General features: G+C 43.5%; 1 protein-coding gene across 1 annotated transcript; it reads right to left on the reverse strand.

Moving 5' to 3' along the window:
• Nucleotides 1–20,942: 20,942 nt before the first annotated feature.
• Nucleotides 20,943–21,335, reverse strand: LOC122644943. Its single transcript, XM_043838300.1, has one exon. It carries the CDS (start codon nucleotides 21,333–21,335, stop codon nucleotides 20,943–20,945), a length of 393 nt encoding a protein of 130 aa, XP_043694235.1.
• Between the last annotated feature and the right edge of the window lie 501 nt (nucleotides 21,336–21,836).

A 21,836-nucleotide genomic window follows, 5' to 3' on the forward strand; every position in this document is an offset into this window, starting at 1 on the left:
ATCTCCTACTGATGTGGAAGATACTTACATAATTACAGTATATCTTACCTACCTAATCTTCTACAAATATAGAACATATATATACAAAAGAAATCTATGGTAGGTGAATAGGATAAGGGTGAAACATGTACAATTGTAAGAAAATGTAAAGCTAAAAATCTTTCGATCTAGTTTTTATTTTTTCAAAGAAAAATGAAATTAAGATTCTATTTTATCAAATAAAAAAAGAAGTTTTTTTAGATTCCAATGCAATTCATGGTCAATGGTCCATACTCATACTGAAGGGCCATAGAAGATAACGAAAACCGCTGTTTGGTCTTGATACACCATAATTCGTACTTCAAATCCTAACAGTACAAGTGGACCCCTCAAATTTACGGAAGAAAAGTGAGTTGAGCGCATGCTTAGAGAATCCCACGTGCGAAGACGGTTATGAAACTGAATTCATGATGGCAGTTACATAACCATCCACAACCATCAAGAGAAGCTCCCCACTTGCGTCGAAAATCCCAACGATCCCGAGATTCATGGGAAGAACCTCTAACAATAAAGAGAATACATTACTCCCTTATCTTTTTTCTGTCATTCTCTATTTCTTTCAATTTTCTTTATTACTTAGTAGTTGTGTCACTGACATAGTTTTTTCCAGTAGAAATCCTTGCACAACATTTAGCGCCTACGGAGATCCCACTATGACCAACACGAGAAACCAGTCTAGGATCACTCGATCCGCTGCAGCCACCACTGCAGCGATTCCTCTGCCAGGACCTCCTGCTGCTGGTCAGGGAGGAATCTTGCCCCATCCAACTGCTTCCCAGTAAGAAGGAAAAAATCTCATTCCAGAAGATGAGGAGCTGCCGCGCCAGGAAGAGTCTCAGCCAAGACTCCCAGGGGACCCCCCACATTACGTAACAATGGAATAGTTCGATGCGATGCAGGCCCGCTGGGATGACAAGATAGAGCAGAAGTTGGAGATGCAGCGCGGCCTCTAATAGGGGATTCCCATACCCCCACCGCCGCCCAAAGGAGAAAGATCTCGTTCACCGGAGTACAACGAGAACCATAGCAATGCAAACAACACTCGACGAAGGAATAGAGAGGTACAAGGAAACACCAAGAATCAAGATTCACACATGACAAAGGTTGAGCAAGGCCTGAACGACAAAGTCCTAGAACTCCAAGACCAGATTCAAGAAGTCATAAGGGGAAAGAATCAAGCTCCGGTTCATAACTTTCACTTCACTAAGGATTTAGCATTCACAGATGAAGTACAGTTTGAGCCTCTCCCAAAAGGATTCAAGATGCCAGCCAAAGAGCAAAATGCAGGAACCACGGATCTAGAGGATCATTTGGAAACCTTCAAGTCCCTCCTGTTCTTTCAAGGCGCTTCCGACGCTATAATGTGTCGGGGTTTCCCCTCCACCTTGAAGGGTGCGGCGCTACAATGGTTCTCTCGGCTCCCTCCAAGTTCTCTCTCCAATTTCACCGACCTAGGGAGGGCCTTTTTGGCTCACTTCGTGAGCAGTAGGATTCACAAGAAGACAACTGCCAATCTTCTTGCCATAAAGCAGCGCCCTGATGAGTCCATTAGGGGTTTTCTTACCAGGTTCAATAAAGAAGCCCTGGAGGTACGCAACTTGGACCCAATAGTGAAGTTCCAGGCATTACGTAGCAGAATTTGAGATGTCGAATTAAAGAAGTCCTTAATTATGGATGAACCAGGAGACATGTATGAGCTGTTCTCCAGATGCAAAAACTATATCAACTTGGCTGAAGTTCTTGCGGCCGAGAAAGAAGATAAAACTGAGAGAAGAGCCCAGGAAAAGAAGGAGGAGGCTCCCCGGGAAGCCGGCGTAAAACGTAGTCTAGATGACAAAGATTTCAGAAGAAAGAAAGATGATGGGAAAGCTTGGGTCCCCAGAGCCTCCGATCTGGGATTCGAGCCAGTTTATACAGCCCTGACTCACCCGAGCACACATATTGAATGAAATCAAAGACCAGGTGACCCTACGGTGGCCAGCCAAGATGGTCAAGCTGCCACATGATCGTAACAAGAACAAGTACTGTCACTTTCATCAAGATCACGGTCACAATACCGAAGAGTCCAAACAACTGAAAGACGAGATTGAGGCTCTCATCCAAAGAGGACGCCTGGGTCGATTCGTCAAGAAAGAAGGAAACAAGCGCAGGCCAGATTATCGTGCTCGGGAGCCAGAAGAAAAATAAAGGTCACCCCTGCAAGCTGATAAAGGAGAACTCCCCCGAGGAAAGCCCCATGCCAAGAATGTGCCCTTAAGGGAGATAACTACCATATTTGGCGGGCCTGGAAGGGGAGGAGAAACCTCGAATTCCCGAAAGCAGCATACTCAGAGTGTATTGCAAGCCAAAGCCACGGTTAAAAGGAGGAGAATGAGTTATCCCAAAACCTTCTCCGATGAAGATCTGGCGGATATTCAGACCCCCTATGATGATGCCTTAGTGATCAAGATGGTCATAGCCAATTGCACAGTGGGAAGGATCCTGGTAGATAATGGGAGCTCAGTTGACATCCTCTACTATGATGCCTTTGAAAAGATGCTCCTGAAACCCGAGATGTTAAAAAGAGTGGAGTCTCCCCTATACGGTTTCAATGGGGCCCCGGTACACGTGGAAGGATCAATGGAGCTACTTGTTACTGTGGGGACAGAACCTAAACTCTCTACGGTGATGATGAACTTCCTGATAGTAAAGGTGAATTCCACACACAATGGGATATTAGGGTGGTCAGGACTCAATGCACTACAGGCGGTGGTTTCCACACCACACCTAATTATGATATTCCCAACTGAACATGGGGTGGGAGAATGTCGAGCAAGCCAAGTGGCAGCCTGACATTGTTATGAAGGATACCTGAGAACCAAAGGAAAAGAACCGCAAATGCATTTGATCCACTTGGATGACAACCAAGATATCGGTGAGTAGGAAAGAAGTGAGCCAGCCAAGGAGCTGGTCCCCATGGAGACAGTAGAAGGGGATGCAACGCGCACCATCCAGATAGGCGCAGGCCTGAGTGGCGAAAGAAAAACCGCCCTCATAAGCTTCCTGAGAACCAATGTAGATGTGTTCGCCTAGTCTGCTACTGATATGCCAGGGATAGATAGAAAGATAGCTGAACATAGGCTCAGCGTCTATCCCAACGCCAAGCCAGTGTTCCAGAAGAAGAGAACCTTTGCACCGGAGCGTCAAGAACAGGTGATTGAGGAAGTAAACAAGTTGCTTGATGCTGGCTTTATCGAGGAAGCTATCTACCCTGAATGGCTTTTTAATGTTGTAATGGTATCCAAGCCAAATGGCAAATGGAAAATGTGTATTGATTTTACAGATTTGAATAAAGCTTGTCCTAAAGACTACTACCCCTTGCCTCGTATTGATTTATTAATAGACGCAACGACAGGCTATGAAATGCTTTCTTTTATGGATGCCTACTCGGGGTATAATTAGATAAGGATGTATGAGCCTGATATATTGAAAACTTCTTTTATCGCGGGGAGAGATACATACTGTTATATTCGCATGCCTTTCGGATTAAAAAAAGTCGGGGCTTCCTATCAGCGTTTGGTAAACTATCTTTTTAGGAATCAAATAGGCTGCAATGTCGAAGTCTATGTAGATGATATGCTTCTAAAAAGCTTGAAAGCACAAGATCACATTGCAGATTTGAATGAGGCATTTTAGGTTTTAAGAGAAAGCGAAATGAGGTTGAACCTAGCCAAGTGTGCCTTTAGAGTCACATCAGGAAAATTCCTCGATTTTATGGTCTCAAGAAGAGGGATAGAGGCAAATCCAGCAAAGATCAAGGCTATACTAGAGATGCGTCCGCCTGGACGGGTTAAGGAATTATAAGAACTCATAGGAAGAATAGCCGCTTTCGGAAGATTTATCTCGACTTCGGGAGACCGATGTTTACCTTTTTTCAAGGCCCTCAAAAATTGAGCGAAGAAATGCGAAACCAAAGGGACCAAGCTCACCTTCGAATGGACCGAAGAATGCCAGAAAGCCTTCACAAAGTTAAAAAGGTATATGGCACAGCCACCTCTTTTATCAAAACCAAAACCAGGGGACACATTGCAGTTATACATGGCCATCACCATGGTAGCAGTTAGCATTTTATTGGTCCAAGTAGACGGACGGATTCAAAAACTGATATATTATGTCAATAAAGTACTCCTGGGAAACTAGGTATATCAATGTGGAAAAATACGCCTATGCGTTGGTTATGGGGGCTAGAATGTTATGGCCCTATTTTCAAGCCTACACCATTGAAGTAATCACCAACCAGCCTTTGAAGAAGATACTAGCTAAACCCGACCACTCAAGAAGACTAGTAGCATGGTGCGTGGAGTTGGGGGAATTTGACATCCATTACAAGCCCCGAACTGCCATAAAGGCTCAGACCTTGGCAGATTTTGTGGTAGAATGTACACCTCTTGAAGAGGAAATCCCTTCCACCACGGAGCCTATGGAGATAATTGAAGAATGTACATTGTATGTGGATGGTTCATCCAGCGCGCAAGGATGTGGGGCAGGATTGATATTAACCAACCCTGGAGGGTTTACTGTGCAATACGCACTAAGGTTCGAATTTCAAGCCACTAATAATGGGGCCGAATATGAAGCTCTGATTGCAGGATTGAAGTTAGCACAAAGCCTAATGGTAAAGTGTATTACCGTCCATAGTGATTCACAGTTGATAGTTAATCAAGTTAAAGGGGAGTATGTGGCCAAAGAATCTCGGATGGCCCAATACCTGAGAAGAGTACAGGACCTGATCGCAAACTTCAACCATTTTGAGATACTTCAGGTACCTCGGATGCAGAATGCCTCCACAGATGCCCTCTCCAAGTTGGCAACCTCAGATTTTCAAGACCTGGGCAGAACAATACACCTCGATGTGCTCAGTACACCGAGTATAGAACAATCTGAGGAAGTATTGCCAATCGAGGTGGAACCTTACTGGATGGACCCTTTAGTCAACTACCTCCAAGAGGGCATACTGCCCACAGATAAGGAAGAAGCAAAGAAAGTCAGAATGAGGGCCGCCCTATACACAATGATAGGGGGAACACTATATAAAAAGGCATTTGCAATGCCCTACTTGAAGTGTCTTCGACCATCCAAGGCTGAATATGTTCTTTGAGAGATACACACCAGCATATGTGGACAACACTTGGGAGGCATGGCACTCACCCATAAAGTCATTAGACAAGGATATTTTTGGGCATATCTACGCAAAAAAGTAATGAGTTTTGTCCGCAAATGCCTGAAATGTCAAAAGTTTGCACCTATCATGCATCAACCTGCAATCGAGCTCACTTCAATTTCAAATCCATTGCCCTTTGTCCAATGGGGAATGGACATATTGGGATCCTTCCCCAAGACATCGGGAGGCAGACAATTTGTGGTGGTGGCCAGTGACTATTTCACTAAATGGATAGAAGCAGAAGCCTTGGCAACAATCATCGCGGTAAAAGTTTGGAAATTCTTCTTACATTCAGTTATCTACAGGTATGGAATCCCGAGAACCCTCATCACTGACAATGGAAAGCAGTTTGAGCAGAAGTTTAAAGAATTCAGTGATCAGTACAAAATTCAGCTAAAGAAGACTTCTGTAGCCCACCCCCAATCCAATGGGCTGGCAGGAGCAATGAACAAAATTTTATTAGATGGGATCAAGAAAAAATTGAAAACAGCCAAAGGATTATGGGTGGAAGAACTGCCTAACATCCTATGGGCATATCGGACAACCACGAGGTTGGCAACTGGCGAAACCCCCTTTATGCTGGCATATGGAACAGAAGCAGTACGCTCAGTGGAGATAGGAGAAATCTCGCTGAGGGTACAACTCTATAATCTTGAGGTTAACGATGAGGAGCTCAGGATAAACTTAGATCTATTGGAAGAAATCAGAGAAACAACCCGGGTAAGGAATGCAGTACACCAACAGCGGACAGCATGTCACTACAACGCCAAGATGAAAGCTAGAAGGTTCCACCAGGGAGAGCTAGTCCTACGTAAGGTAGAAGCCTCAGACCCGAGATCCATAGGAAAGTTATCACCCAACTGGGAAGGACCATACAGGATCTCCAAATAAGTAGCCCCAGGAGCCTATCATTTGGAGACCTTGGAGGGGGCACCAATACCACGATCTTGGAATGCAGAGAACTTGCAAAAATTTTATCAATAAAGGTCAGTTCCCAGTTGTTCGAATCTCAAATTATCATCTATGGAAAGTTCAGGCCATGGCCAATAGAAACATCAATGATTAATCAAACAAGTTAATGACAAACATAATGATTTTTGGGCAACATTATTTTTGTTGATTCTTTGCAATATTATTTTTTTTATATTACCTTTGATTAACGACATGCCAATAGTTAACATAATGGTGAGTTGCACCACAGGGGCATCTCCCCAATAAAAAATGATGGTCATCCGACCATAATGGTGAGTTGCACCATAGGGGCGTTTCCCCAATCAAAAATGATGGTCATCCGACCATAATGGTGAGTTGCACCATAGGGGCGTTTCCCCAATCAAAAATGATGGTCATCCGACCATAATGGTGAGTTCCACCATAGGGGCGTTTCCCCAATCAAAAATGATGGTCACCTAACCATAATGGTGAGTTGCACCATAGGGGCGTTTCCCCAATCAAGAATGATGGTCATCCGACCATAATGGTGAATTGCACCAGAGGGGCGTTCCCCAATAAAAATGATGGTCACTCGACCATAATGGTGAGTTGCACCATAGGGGCATTTCCCCAATCAAAAATGATGGTCACCCGACCATAATGGTGAGTTGCACCATAGGGGCGTTTTCCCAATCAAAGATGATGGTCACCCGACCATAATGGTGAGTTTCACCATAGGGGCATTTCCCCAAATCTAAGGCAATGGTCAACCGACCACGGAGGTAAACGCGAAGAAGAAATATAAGGCCAAGCCATAACAAAGATGAAGAATGCAAAGCAAAGTGTACAAAGAAAATCGCTCAAATGACAAAGTTCTTTTATTAGCATTCCAATCTACTTGTACAAGTATGCAATGATTCAAGTACAAGCTTACAAAGCCATTTACAACTTTCAAGTACAAGTACACAGTGGGGTTTACAAATACTATGAAGAAGCTATGCTCGGTTTCAAGACCAATTCACCAAAAGGAGAAAACGTGGCAAACTAATGGAGCAACCACACCACCAGGAGAAAGCACTCTTTGCAAAGTTCCTACACTCCCGAGCAGAAGAAGGCTGATGAAACTTGAGCAACATGGGTTGCAAAGTGTGAGACAGGGGTAGCATATACGACAGTTTCACAATGATCGATACCGAGCTCGATGTCGGTAAGGTAGCACCAGCTACTCCAGAGCAACCCCGAGAATCAAGAGGAGACAACTTTGCCAAATGGGATTCACTATCAGTGTGCTAAAGCACCAAATAGCCCTGTTTCTACTCCTCTCAAGCCACCAGAAGTAAGGAGCCGAAAGAGGACTAGGTAGAACAATGGCTTTTGGGTTCTCCAGCGCACTGACAGATCCACACCACTGCCCACCAAATACATTAACAGTGAAGGTCGGTGGCAAGCAGTCTCCTGAAGATTCTCCACCTCTCCGATGCAACCTTCCTTCTCCAAAGAGTTGGCAAAGGGAAGACACACAGTGAGGTACCATCACGGCCCGTCAACCCAAAGGACACTGCGTGTCAATTGAGGATCAAAGCTCTGATGAGAAATGTCGATTGAAGATTGAAGTCGAAAGTAATGCTTCTAAGAAGATAAACCTTAAAAAACATGCAATCGCTGCATCTTAGAAAGAAATGGCAACCAAAACACCATAAGAAGCACAGATTCTCTACGGAACAACAGCGAAAAGACAACACTGAAGAACCCATTTCTCTTTGAGGAGTAAAAGTATGAAAGGTGCTAGCCCTATTTATAGGGCAAAATGACGGTTCAAAGGTGAAAAAGAATATTAATGGACAACTACCCCACTTATTGGGAAGTTACACCCAAAGCCACGTGTTTCAACCTCAATGGACTAGCGTTCCTCCAAAAACTGGAAGTGGTGCAGTTACCTAGACAATGATTTGATTTCTTCACCAGCCCCATTAATGCTAAAGTATATGGAATACCAGTCAAACAAGGATACAATAAATGTTAGCATGGGGAATCTACAAAAATCTCTGAAAAAAGGATTCGCATCATGATGAATATGTACGTCAGGGAAAAAGACAAACGTCACCAGAAGCAAGAGAAAAGAAGGATTTGACAACTCAATAAGAGAAAAAAAGTAACACAAATTCAATAAATGCCGAGCATGAAAAATAAAATATATACATCCGAGGAACGACAATAGTTGCCTGAGATACAACAATCACAGTTTCAGGTATTTGAGCTCGGGACGAGGAGGATTAGGGGGCAAAGGCCTTAGAACATTTTGTGGAAGAGGAAAAAAGGGTATGGACAATGCCAAGGGGTCAAGTATAACCTCCTACACGGGACCACGAGGGTCAAAACCCAATCTTATCTTCCTCCAATTAAAATGGGGGGCAACCTCCCTCACTCGATTGTATAGGCGTTGAGTACCTTCCAAAGCCTTATCCTCACAGAAATGCTCGAATGCAGGCGATTGGACCACGTGGTTGATAGTGAGGTTCGCCACAGTATATCTCTCAGCCCAAAGATAATCCCTGACGTTATCTACAACATCCCGAGCAAACTCTAGCCTAGCTAGGAGATCTTTCTCCCAGCATTCAAGGGACTTATAATCTTCCAATTCTGCTTCCAACTGAGAATTTTGCCTCTATAGTATGGCATTAGCTCTGTCGTATGCCACAATCCGAGATTGCATATCTTTCTCACGCTTTGAAGCTTCTTGGGCTACGATATTGCCCAAGGGAGGATGTTCCTAGCTAAAAAAGTGGTAGGAAGTCATAATCGGATGTGCAACAAGACAAAAATCCAAAATAGCAAAGAAGGCCTATGGCCATTTTTCATTGGCTAGCATGCGCGGGATTACAAAAAAATAAAAAATAAAATAACAAACGATAAACAACACAAAAGTATCTGGCAGAACAGAGAAATTAAACAGTAGAGGCATCTACAGCATCTTCAGAAGTTACGACGGTAGCTGGCGTGGTCGACGGAGCTGGGGGAGGATTCTCCTCTCCCTGCCCAACACTCTGCACAACATCTTGCTCGGGGGCAGTCTAAGAAGGAACAGAAGTTACAGCCTGCCCAGATTCACCAACAGTAGCTTCATCAAGACTGACCTCAGAGCTTTGCCCATCGGCCTCGCTAGAAGGCACTTGAGGAATCACAAAAGAAGAGGGACAAGGGATGTCCAATTTTCCAACCGAAGAGGCAGGTTTGTAGGCGCCTGACTCTAACCGCTTAAGCATATACTCCACCTCGGTTATTCCCTCGAAGTTGAAATCTGGTTGTCTCTTCTTTAGTCGAATCCAGATGGAGTAAGCCGTCTTCAGCATGGTCAGAGAAGCCGTCTACATGTGGTGAACCATGCAAGTTTCAGATTTAAGATATTCATCGAGGGCCCTGGTCCCGGCATCATTAACTTGAGCCCTTAGACTATCAAGATCCATTTTCAGATTACGGAGCTGTTGTTTCTTCTCACCCAGCTTCTTTTTTATCTTCCCATAAGATGTCGCGAAAGATTGGGCTTGGTCCTTCGCCTCTTTCAGACTCTCCTGAGCTGCCTCCAGCGCTTTCACTACGGAATCTTTCTCTGCCCTCAGAGTGGACAACTGGGTATTTAGAACCAAAACCCGTTCCTCGTTGTACTGGGCAGCCTTCCTCAACTCTGTCATTACACTCTCGGATTCCTGATACACCAAGGCAACTTTCCTCTTGCACTCCACCAACTCCGAGGCAAAAGCCACCTTCTGAAATAGAGATAGAACAAGAATTAATAGGCAAGGAGAAACAAATAAGAATTCAAACCGAGGACAAAACATCACCTTGTAAGCCCGGGCAAGAATAGATTTCTCCAAAGTCTCATCGGGCATCTCGGTAAGCCAGTCCTGATCATTTGGAGTAACACAATTCAGGGCCATGTTCTCGACCGCCGCGATATTGCCAATCACCCTCTGGTCGTTGGTAATAGACCATCGGGGAACAAACACATCGAGATTGGCCTTGCCCTTGCCCTTATCCTTTCTGGTATTAGTGGGGGGAGGAAGATCTTTTGGGACCATAGAAAACCCCTCCTCCCGAGAAACCAAACTCGAGTCAGGAGTCTTCTCCTTGCCCGCGGAAGCTTCTATGATTTCTGAACCTCGGGGAGGCTCAAGAGGAGGCTTAAACGATCCCTTTTTTGAGGAATCCTTGCCTAGTTCGATAGAGGGTGCTTTTCTCTTCTTGCCCTTATCCAAGGAGGCTACAACCTTGTCCCCCGCAACTTGAAGGTCCTCCTTTATGAATGATGTGAGAGAATCCAAAGCAAACTCCACTGCAACCAACAAAAGGAGGAGGTTATAACACAACCAGAAATACCCAGGAAAGGGGAAATGAAGGAATTCCCGAGATGCTCACCCTGCTCTAGCTCGCCCATATCCTAGACATCGATAACCTCTGCCTTGATGCGGCTCTTATCGGCTATCATCTTCTCCAAAGTCACCTGATCCTTGGAGTCTAAGAGAGGGATTCTATTCCCTGCTGTGGTATCAGGGTAACCCCACACGGTGGGGCATCTAAGCTTCTCACAGGTTGCCCAGAAAAACCTCTGTTTCCAACCATGATAGGACGATGGTAGGGAATCCACTACAGGTACCCCACGTTGGCAAAAATAATACCATCCGAGGTGACCACTATTCTGGTTTAATGTAAAACACCTGATGAATAGAGCAGGAGAAGGGTGTCTCCCCAACCGAAAACACTTGATTAAAAAGGCTCCCACACACCTCCAGCCATTGGGAACTAGTTGACTAGGAGCAATCTTATAATGCCTGAGGAGTCGCTCCACAAAAGGAGAAAAGGGGTATTGAAGGCCACCCTCCAAGGCATCAAGAATAAGACCCACCTCCCGAGGTCGTGGCTGATTCAATCTCTCTTCAGGAGAGGAAACTCTAAGAACAGTCCCCTCTAGAATCGCATAAACATTTCGGATTTCCAAAAGGTTATACTCAGTTAGAATCGAGGAAATCTCGTCAACTCCTTTACCAATGGTAGGGTCCTGTTGTGGTTGTCGAACTCGATAACCCTTCCTCCCTAACCGTTTCATGGAATCAAGGTTTGAGGTGCTAGCAAATACACCGGAGGAGCTCCGAGGAACAAAGGCTGAAATCCTAGAACTTACGTCTCCAACTAGGAGTGATTGAGGGGAAGTTCTCTGGTTTCCCTCTTGGGTGACCCCATGGAATAATCTTTCACCTTTGTCTAATAGGGATTGTATTTCTGGGTTCTCTCTGGAAGCAGGGCTTCTCTTGGATTTCCCCATTTCCCCGAAACAGATACAAAAAGGAAAAGAAGGGAAACGTAGATAAAAAGAAAGAGAGAAAAGCACTTACTTGGGACGAAGAAGATCACGATCAAAGGAGATAGAAAGACACAGAACGATGCTAGGGCAGAACTTGAAGAAATATCTTTGACACTAGATCTTGAAGGCGATGAAGTGAAGAAACTAAGAAAGGCTAAAACATTTTAAACCCTTGGAGACACCATCGTGACTCCCGTCAGATCCAAACGCACGATTTTTCCAACGGACCAGATGAAAGGGAGAAGAAGAGACCTGGACCTCGAAGAAAGGGGCATCATCATCAAAGAACACCAGGAAAACAAAGAAGTTCAAAAATTAAACTTTATGACGTCCCATCAATCTTCCCTCAAAAAGCGCGAAAAGCAACAGATATTTCTCTCCCACGCGCTAATAGCGGCTAGTGGCGGCGCATGAATAAATAATCAATGAAGGGTAAAGAATGTCCAACAGAAGAAAAATCATCTCTAACCAAGCCTAGCTCAGTATTAGCCAGATCCAGACTAGCCCGCCGAGCTCCTGGCATTTCATCAAGACCCTACCGACGATGTTAATTAAATTACTCCCTACACCTCATCCGAGGTAAAGGGAGTAGGGGGCAAATGATACACCATAATTCGTACTTCAAATCCTAACGGTACACGTGGACCCCTCAAATTCACGAAAGAAAAGTGAGTTGAGCGCATGCTTAGAGAATCCCACGTGCGAAGATGGTTATGAAACTGAACTCACGATGGCAATTACATAACCATCCACAACCATCAAGAGAAGGTCCCCACTTGCGTCGAAAATCCCAACAATCCCGAGATTTGTGGGAAGGACCTCTAATAGAATGGGAGTTTCCTAAAACCGTGCAACCAGATAAGAAACCTCTTGAAAGAGGAAAGATCATTCAAAACTCGATCCATTACTATAAATTAAGGGCTAGACCCTCATGTAAAGGGGATTTGTTAGATGATATTTGATAATCAATAAAGAGAATACATTACTCCATTATCTTTTTTCTGTCATTCTCAATTTCTTTCAATTTTCTTTATTACTTAGTAGTTGTGTCACCAGCATAGTTTTCTCCGGTAGAAATCCTCGCGCAACAGGTCTTACTACTATGACTTAGATAAAATAAAAAACAAGAACTAATGAGGCAAGTGTTTACCGAATTTTTATTTCATCCACTGCCCACCGGCCACGACATATAGAGAAAAACTGATCAAACAAAATTCAGATTTTTTGTATCGGTTCCGTATCAGCCAGTACAAATAAAAAAATATTAAAAACAAATCCAAAAATCACGGCCTATTCTGATCCGATTTTAGAGAATTGACCGATCTGGACAGATCCAATCAGGAGATTCGGGTAAACCCATCGAGTTGACTGATCTAGAGAAGGAGATCCAATAATACCAGACAGGATCAATCAGTATTCGGGATCAGTCTAGGTTGATACGGATCAGACCAAGATTAGGAACCATGCTCCCCTGAGAACTCTTTCCCCCCGTAAAACTTACTCTCAAGATATTTTTTTTTTTGAGCTGAGAACTCTCAAGAAATGTAATAAAAAAATCACATCACTTTGGATGAATACATTTTAAACATCGGTGGATGGATGAGAAACTTTCTCAGGAATCGCTTTATCTGAGTAGCTACCTTGGAAGAAGCTCCCGAACAAGTGCTTTCTATATACAGAGACACAAGAAAACATGGTGAGGAGAAGAAGCTGTTGCCTCCTCTCAATATCGATCTCCCTAGCCTTCTTCATTGTTTTTCGGTGTTGTGAAGCTCAGAAAAACTGCAACTCTTCTTCATGCGGGAACCTTGTTAACATCAGCTACCCTTTTCATTTGAAAGGCGATCCTCCCGACTGCGGGGACCCTCGATACCAGCTTTCTTGTGAGAATAACCGCACAGTCCTATACTTGTATTCAGGGAAGTACTATGTAGAGGAAATCTCTTATAACAACCGAACCTTGAGAGTGGTTGATTCCAGTCTCCAGATTCAAAATTGCTCCTCTGTACCTCTTTATTCCTTGACAAGAATTGGTAACTTCAGTTATACAGATAATTTCTTCTACCCTACTGTTTGGGGGTTGGAAAAATATATAGTTTTCCTGAGTTGTGAAAACCCAATATTAATCACACCTAATTCTCCTCAATTTGTGAATACCTCTCCATGCATCAATGGTTCTTCTTCTTCTTCTTACGTTTTTGTGGGAGATTTAAATTTACCAGACATTCCGGACTCCTGTACCATAGACACAATGGTTCCAATTGGGTTGCAAGAAGCCGGTTATCGCTCTTTCTCAGAGATACATCATCAACTGGCCTTGGGGTTTGAGCTCTCATGGTATCACATTAATTGTGGAAGCTGTGAAGAAAGAGGGGGTTTGTGCGTTCCTAGCCAAAATCTTTCCAGTGACTACTACTGCGAGTTCGGCTGCACTAATAGAATCAAATGTAAGTAAGAATGTATTATTTTTTCCCTTTTTTCTTCGAATGTTTTTCTGTTTAAGAAAACGGGTCCGTTTGATTGCAAGGTATATTTAAGGGTGGGAAACTAAAAATTTTCAAGTCTAAAAAGAAAATTTTGATAATTATTACTCAACATGATTGTAATGATTATTTGAAGATTTAAATCTAAAAAACCAATACTTGATTTTTTTTTTTTTTCAGGCAAATAAGTACTTAATTTCTTATCTTTTTTAATAGTGATACTTTTTAGATGTAATTTTTATTTTAGTTTTCAAATCCAAAGGGTTTTAATACAAATTAAAGTGAAATTTCATAACTAAATATAAAATTATTTGAAGTTAGGATATAATAATAATTACAAAATATTTTTTTTACAGTTTCATAAAAAAAAATTCTTTTGTAGTTTCAAAATTTTACTTCCCTTTCTTTTAATTCCTTGCAACTACGGAGCTAGAAAAACAAGAACAACATAGGGGTGGGTCAGACCGGTTGGTGCGGAGCATGGTTTTAGCAATTGGTATCAATATCGGTCTTTTCCGATATCGATCTAGATCGGTCCATACCAGTTTAGATCAGTCAGGTATATCATTATTTTCTTTAAAAAATTAGTTTTTTTTGTTTTTTATACATTTTACCTTTGTCCATATTGATCCACTGATATAGAATCGATCAAGAATCAATAACGGTCTCCATTGATACCGACACAAATCGACCGTACCATGGGATCGAGGAGGAGGGTTGGTACTAATGATATTGTTGTCTTTTAAGAACACAACGGATTAGAAGTAAAGTTGAGTGAAATTCATTACCAAAAAAGAGTTGAGTGAAATTTGATAATGAGAAATAAAGTCAACAAAGCTTGTTCACTGTATTTCCAAGTTCAAACCAAACACTCCACTAAATTGTTTTCTTCTATTTTGTTTTATTTAATATTTTTTTGATGATATTTTATTTCATTTCAGTCGCAACCACCAAACCGACCAGATCTGAACTTGGTTTTTGGGGGGCTACAGTTTACTTCCCCTCGCCAGGAAAGTAGCGTGTCAAATCAAAGCCGAAACTAATAAAATTTAAAAACAATTGAAAATAAAAACCCCTTTATTTTCAGTATTTTTGAATGCATATATATTAGAAACTGAAACCGTATTGATAGCAGCCTAATCATGGTCTGATAAGAAACCGATAAAAAACCGATCTAAATTGGTCCGAAACCGACTTTTACTTAATTGTTTAATTTTGATTTGACCTATTACTCATTTACTCGTTCCAAACAAATCCAAACCAATCCAAGCACACTCCCCTGCCATAAAGACAAAGAAATTTATTATTTCAAAAACTTCTTGATCGATTTATCTATGCATTTTTATTTTCTAGGGTTTTGTACAGATGCCTCTGAAAATGTCCATTTGTCCAAATGTACTCTTATAATTTTTCAATTTGCAAATTACCCTCTACTTTCAAAAGTCTGTAACACTTTGGTCTAATCCATTAGTCAGGGATGTTATGTTCAAACATCTACATTTTTTTGATCATTTTGCCCTTAATAGGGTAGAATGGCTAACTTGCCCTCACTACCATTCAACCCTGCAACTCATCTTCCAAACCCTAACTATCTCCACCATAATCCATGGCCAGAACCCAATTGTTTGCACCACCGCTGCCAAGGGTTTCAGAGATCATCTATCCAACATCTCCACCGTAATCCATGGCCAGAAGAAACCCACCACCAAATCTAAATTCTTTCAAAGAAAGAAGGGAAATCCATACTTTATTATCCGTGTCTACATCCAATTGTAGAAGTAGAGAAATCGAACAGAATATTAAATAAGACAGCGAAGACGAAGACTGAAACCTCGCATTCTTCTCCAATGGTGGAATGCAAGTGGAAGGCTCTCCACTGTAAGATTGACAAGCTCCGACGAAGATTTTGTAAGCTGTCTCTTAGAGCTTTGAATCAAAAAATTCCCATGAAATTTGGCAATCACAGAAGCGCCATTTTGGGCAATGAAATTTACTGCTTAGCATGAATTTCTGCAGATTCATCACCTCCTACTTGTTCTATTCTCCATTACTTCCGCCTTCTCAAACTAAAGTAATTCACCCTTCTATTAAAAACCCCATTTTGCCTGCTTTTCTTCACTACAGTCATGTAGACCAACATAAGCCATTTGATTTCATTTCTTTGTTTAGAAGAGAATGGATTCAGAAGTCAGAGCCCACGATTGCTGGTGGAACCAATTTGTGCCTTCCAGAAGCTTTTTGTTCATGGGTTCTTTCTAATTGTAACTCAAGGTCATTGAAAGAGGGTGTAAATATCCAGAGTCCTCTAATCAAGCTGGGTCTACAAAACCACTTGTTTCTGAATAATCTCCTATTGTCTTTCTATGCAAAGTGTTTTGGGATTGAACCAGTACGTACAGAAGATGTTTGATAGATTGTCTTACATGGATGTCGTATCATGGACTAGCATGATATCTGCTTATGTCAGAAATGGAAATTATGAACAAGCATTGGAATTGTTTGATCACATGGCGATTTCTGGTTTGTTCTTGTTTCCTCTATTTTTCAGTCTACTGACCGAAACTCAGCCACAAACATCGAACTTGCGTTTCAGGCGAATATCAGGGTTCTACCATTGCCTCGATTGCTCCAAGGACTTCTAGATTTATGCAAAGGCGAGGAAAAACAGATTTGATTTGAAGAAAAAAAGCTTGCTATTGAAGACCGTCATAGAGAACGATGAACAATACATCAACAAAGCCCCATTTGAAGGGGGAAAATCTACTAAGCTATTCTAAATCATTCCTACTCCTAAATAAAGATTAAAGGCGATATTTTGATCATCATTTGAAGGTCCTTTTCCTCTTGTCTCGCTTCTTATTTATAGCAGTTAAGCACCTCACGTCTCCTTCTGCTTGGCCCACTCAATCTCTACGTTCGTCATGTCCACTTCCCAAGGCGCACTTTACACTCCTAACCGACCACCATTGATAACTGTCACTGAGTGTCTGACCCATTCCCGACGTGCTAGGCCAACTTCCTTAGAGGGCCTCAACTGTTTCTTTGGGCTGGATCATCATCAACCATCCTGGACTGGCCAGTTCTTAAGCCATCGGGTCTATTCCCAGACTAATCCATTTTGGGGTGTAAACAAGGCCCCTCGTGACCTTTTTGAACGATGCTATAAAGTTCAAGACGGTCACGCTTCCTCGGTCATGCAAGCATCTTAAACCACTTGCTCTACGACATGACGTGTGATAGGATGACAACCTTTCATCGCCAAGCGTCGCTTCCCGCTTCGTTACCCGAAACACCTTGCCGACTTTTGCCCACTTTTCGAGGCTCAGTAATTACCATATCTTCTTTTAAATTTGCCTCCTCGGTCTCCTCAGCCTCATTCTCTTCATCTTCCTGTTTTTCTTTCTTCAAATACTTTGAGTGCAGGTTCAGTTCGGCATCGTCGTCATGGGTCGTCAGCAAAAAACCAAAGCTGGAAGCTCAAAATCTACCACTGAGCGCCTTCAGGAGTGGCGTGCATCTCTTCCTCCCTCAGTCAATCAAGAGGTACTTGCCCCCTATCGTGATCATCTAACCCTAGGTCCTTGTCTAGAAAACCCGGCCATCACTAAATCCAACCCAATGCAAATTTCCCAATACATCCTAGTGACCCCCTTCTTCTTGGGCACGGTACTCCTTCCTCCCCCTGCAGCGGATTAGGGTTTTCAATAGCCTCTGGCCCTTAAGGTATGACGAGTGGGCTGCTTGGGTGGGGAAACTTTCTGCCCATAAAGAGAAGGTTTGGCGTAAACAGGGTATCTATGACGCCATCCATATGTCCACTCTCGCTTTCCATTGTCATACGAACCTGCTCCATAGTGTATTGCATTTCTAGTCCAGTACCATCAACTCCTTCTACTTCTATTTTGGGATGATATCCCCAACCCTTTTGGATGTTCGCACCCTCCTGGGCCTTCCAGTCGATGGGGGGAAGAATTCAACGGGAGCTCTCTTGGCTCTAGAGAAGAATGGGGCCTAGAATTCTCAAAAAAGTCCAGTTATACTTCCTATTTTACTAAATTCTGACGGACCGAAGATCCCATTGACCTTCAGGAGTATGTGGCCTTCCTTATTTCCTGGATTTACTGGTGTCTCATCTGTACTCGGGCCGAGAAGATAACTAAGGCCTATCTTCGGCTAGCTAATGCTTTAGTTGATGGTCGAATTCTTAACCTAGTTGCCTTCGTGCTTTCTGCCTTGTATAGAGGTTGTAATGGCTTGGTATCCTTGAGCTTCACAAATGCCAGTGGCCCTTTTTGGGTGCTTCAGCTTTGGTTGAGCGCCTACTTCCAAGAATTCTCCCCTACTCCTGATCGGAGGGAGTACTCGGCTGTTGGCTTCAAATTTCTTTGTCATCCATTAAAGCAGCATTTATCTGAGTGTTTTCAATTCTTTGCCAACCTACCAGAAGATCGTTAAGCCGAATCCTTCTTGCCGTTCCATAGGTCTCCGAGTCTTCCTTCTTGGCTTTACCCGGTCCTGCAAGACCCATCGGCCCATTCCTCTGTTTGGGCCCTCTTTCTAGCTGCATGTGACCACGACTTTGGTGTCTTCCTTGAGCCCACGGGCAACAATATGTGTGGGGTCGAGCCCTACAACCTTCAGTTCTTGGTGCGGCAATTTGGGCTTCTCCAATCCATACCCTTCCCATTTTCTTCTCTGATGCTGACGGCGCTCCCACCCGAAGGGTGCTGAAGAATAGGGAAAGTATCTGTGACGTATCATTTCTTGGTTAATGTGCTCTTTCAAACTTTCAGCTGTATTACTTTGAACCTGCCCCCGCAACCACTGCAGAGTTCGTGGCCTATTAGTCAAAAACCTATGCATCGGCTATCACCGATTCTTCATCCTTTGACGATTGTCCTTCTGCAACTTCTATCCCTATTGATAAGTTTTCTCACTTGCCATAGAAATCAAAGAAATGGTTAGCGAAAGAGAAAGGTAACTACCCAACTTCTTTCTAGCGCAACCTTTCTTTTAAAAAGCATGCTCTTAATTTGTCTATTCCTCCAGAAACTCCCCCAATACAGATCTCCGGTGATGATAGATCTGATGACCCCCTCTCTGAAGAAAAGACTAATGAGATTGACCATTCCGAAGTCCAACAAGTTAACTAGCCGACAAAGCAAGATCGGTCAACTGAACGGCCTTCTGAGGCCAAAATTGAAAAACAGAAGGATGAACCCCTTCGAAATGACCGTGATGGGCCTCAACGGTTAAAATGGTCACGGCGCCAATTTTGGCTCTCAAAGGCCCCGCTCGAGAAGCATCTGAAGCAAAATGGATGCTGAGGTCGATGAGGCCAATCTGACGAAGCTTTCCTGGACTGACCCTGGCCACTCCCTATCATTTGGAGCCCAGCTCCTGGCCCTCAAGCCATCAACTGTCTCGGTAGCCTCTCAGCCGTCAGTTCAAGCTCGCGCCTTGGATGGCAGCCCTTCCAAATCCATCTCCCGTCCTGTCATTCCTTCAAGTCCTGCTACTACGACGAGGACCCCTGCTCCCCCGACCACACCAATGATGACTGTCGAGGAACATGATCAACCTCTAGCTTTGGAGGTCATTCAAGCCCCTCTCGCTCAAGAACCTGTAAGGAATCATGACTCTGCACTTGTTTTGCTGCCCTAAGCGTGTTCTCACAATTACCCTTCCATTTGACAGCTTTCAAGTGTAGCAGACATGCTGGCCAATTTAGAAAATCTATTTGCATCTCCTCCAGTGCAAGTTCCTCCTGCGACTCCTGAACTTCCTCCTCCCAGCGCCCAAGATGTCGAAGAAGCCTGGAAAGTTTTGGGCTCCCTGATCGGTTTTACTTCTCAGCAGTTGTTGGATCAACAAAAGATAGAGGCCTTACGTGTAGCTGTATCTTGTCTTCAAACCGTCCCAAATCTTGGGGAACCTTAAGAGACCACCCTTAAGTGCTTCCCTGAGCTTATCGACATTATTAAAGAAAGTCTACCTGCTGCTTTTAAGACCATTGCAAAAGTTGCCCAGGAAACCAGAGTTCGGGAGGACCAGCTTTTTGGACTTCAGACAATCCATTGCCAACTTAAGGTGCATCACGAGGAAAAAACCAAACTGAACAAGGAGGAACAGCAATTGGACGAGGAAATTCGTCATTTGGTAGAGAAGAAAAATGTTGTGGTTTCCCGAAGCATTCAGATCCAGGCTAAGATAGCACATTTAGTTGAACAAGGCCGCTCGGCGGGGACCACCTACCACACCGCCTTGAATCTAGAGAAGAAACTAGCTCTTGAGGCCGCTGCTGTGTCCAAAGATGTTGATGCTATTGACAACAACCTCGAGCTCCTCTGAACACAAATGTAGGTTGTGATCCCGTAGGAAACCAAGGAGGAAGCTCTACCAGGCACCCTGGCTATCCCTACCGAAACAGCAACTGACCCTCTGCTCTCGGCCCTTAGTTTTTTAGGCTGATTGGCATGCTCCCTTTTTTTAGGCCAATTAAACTGTTTTCGGTCTTTAGAGCTTTTGAATTACGGCCGATGCCATGCTCTTCAGCCTTTTCCCCTTCCCTTTTTTTTGTGAGGCCAATTAAACTATTTTTGGCCTTTAGAACTTTTGAATTGCGGCTGATGACATGATCTTCGAACTTTTCCCCTTCTTCTTAATTTTTTAAAAAAAAAAGAAAAGGACCGGTTCTCATTGTGACGCTCTGTAGTCCCACATCGTACGATAGAATGTCTTTAGGTATCTCCCATTGGTTGGCCTAAGGTGAATCGCACCATCTGTAGACCTTAACCTGAAAGTACCCCCTTTTAGTACCTGATGTATGACAAAAGGGCCCTCCCAATTCGGGGACCACTTCCCATATGCAGGGTCCCTGTGCCTAATAGGAAGAATCGCCTTAAGAACCAAGTCCCCCTCTTTGAAGGCCTTATCCTTTATGTGCTTGTTGGTGGCCCTGACAACTTTGGTCTTCTAAGCCTGTATGCGGTTCAGGGCCAACAACCGCTCTTCGTCTAAATCTTCCAACTCGGTTAACATTGCATCCTGATTCAAGGAGTGTCAACTCATGCTGTCGGGCAACCCTTAGGGACTTCATAGTTATCTCCATTGGCAGAATTGCATCATGACCAAGAGTAAGCACAAACGGTGTTGTCCCAATCGCTGTCCTCTTGGAAGTTTTAAATGCCCAAAGTACTTCTGAAAGCATATCTGCCCATGTTCTGGGACTATCTTCAATTACCTTGGATATATTCGCTTTGATAACTTTATTGGTAGCTTCAGCCAGGCCATTTCCTTGTGCGTAATAAGGCGTCGAATGCATGACCGTTATGCCATATTCCTTGGCAAATCATAGTACTTCCCCTCCTACGAATATAGAGCCATTTGCCACAAGTAAGAGCCTCAGGGAGACCGAATCGATGGACTATGTGCTGCTTGAGGAATCTGACAACATTAGTCTGTGTAACTGACTTCATAGGGACTGCCTTGACCCACTTCATAAAATAATCTGTTGCCACTACCACGAACTGGTGTCCCTGCGAAGAAGGCGGCAACACTTTCCCTACCAAGTCCAAAGCCCATCCTCAAAACGGCCAAGGCTTGACGACTGGGTTGAATTACGTCGCTGGCACTTTTTACACTGGGCCATGTTTCTAGCAAGCACAACAACCCTTAGTGTATCGAATGCAATCCTCCAAGATGGTTAGCCAATTATAGCCACACCACAAAGTCTGTAAGTGGTTGCCCCTTAACTGACTTCTATGGCACATACTATAGAGCAAATTCTGTCAGGGCCATCATCCATTTCCCAAGCCTTCCCCTG

The sequence above is a fragment of the Telopea speciosissima genome, chromosome 11 (genome assembly GCF_018873765.1).
Source record: "Telopea speciosissima isolate NSW1024214 ecotype Mountain lineage chromosome 11, Tspe_v1, whole genome shotgun sequence".
NCBI lineage: Eukaryota > Viridiplantae > Streptophyta > Magnoliopsida > Proteales > Proteaceae > Telopea > Telopea speciosissima.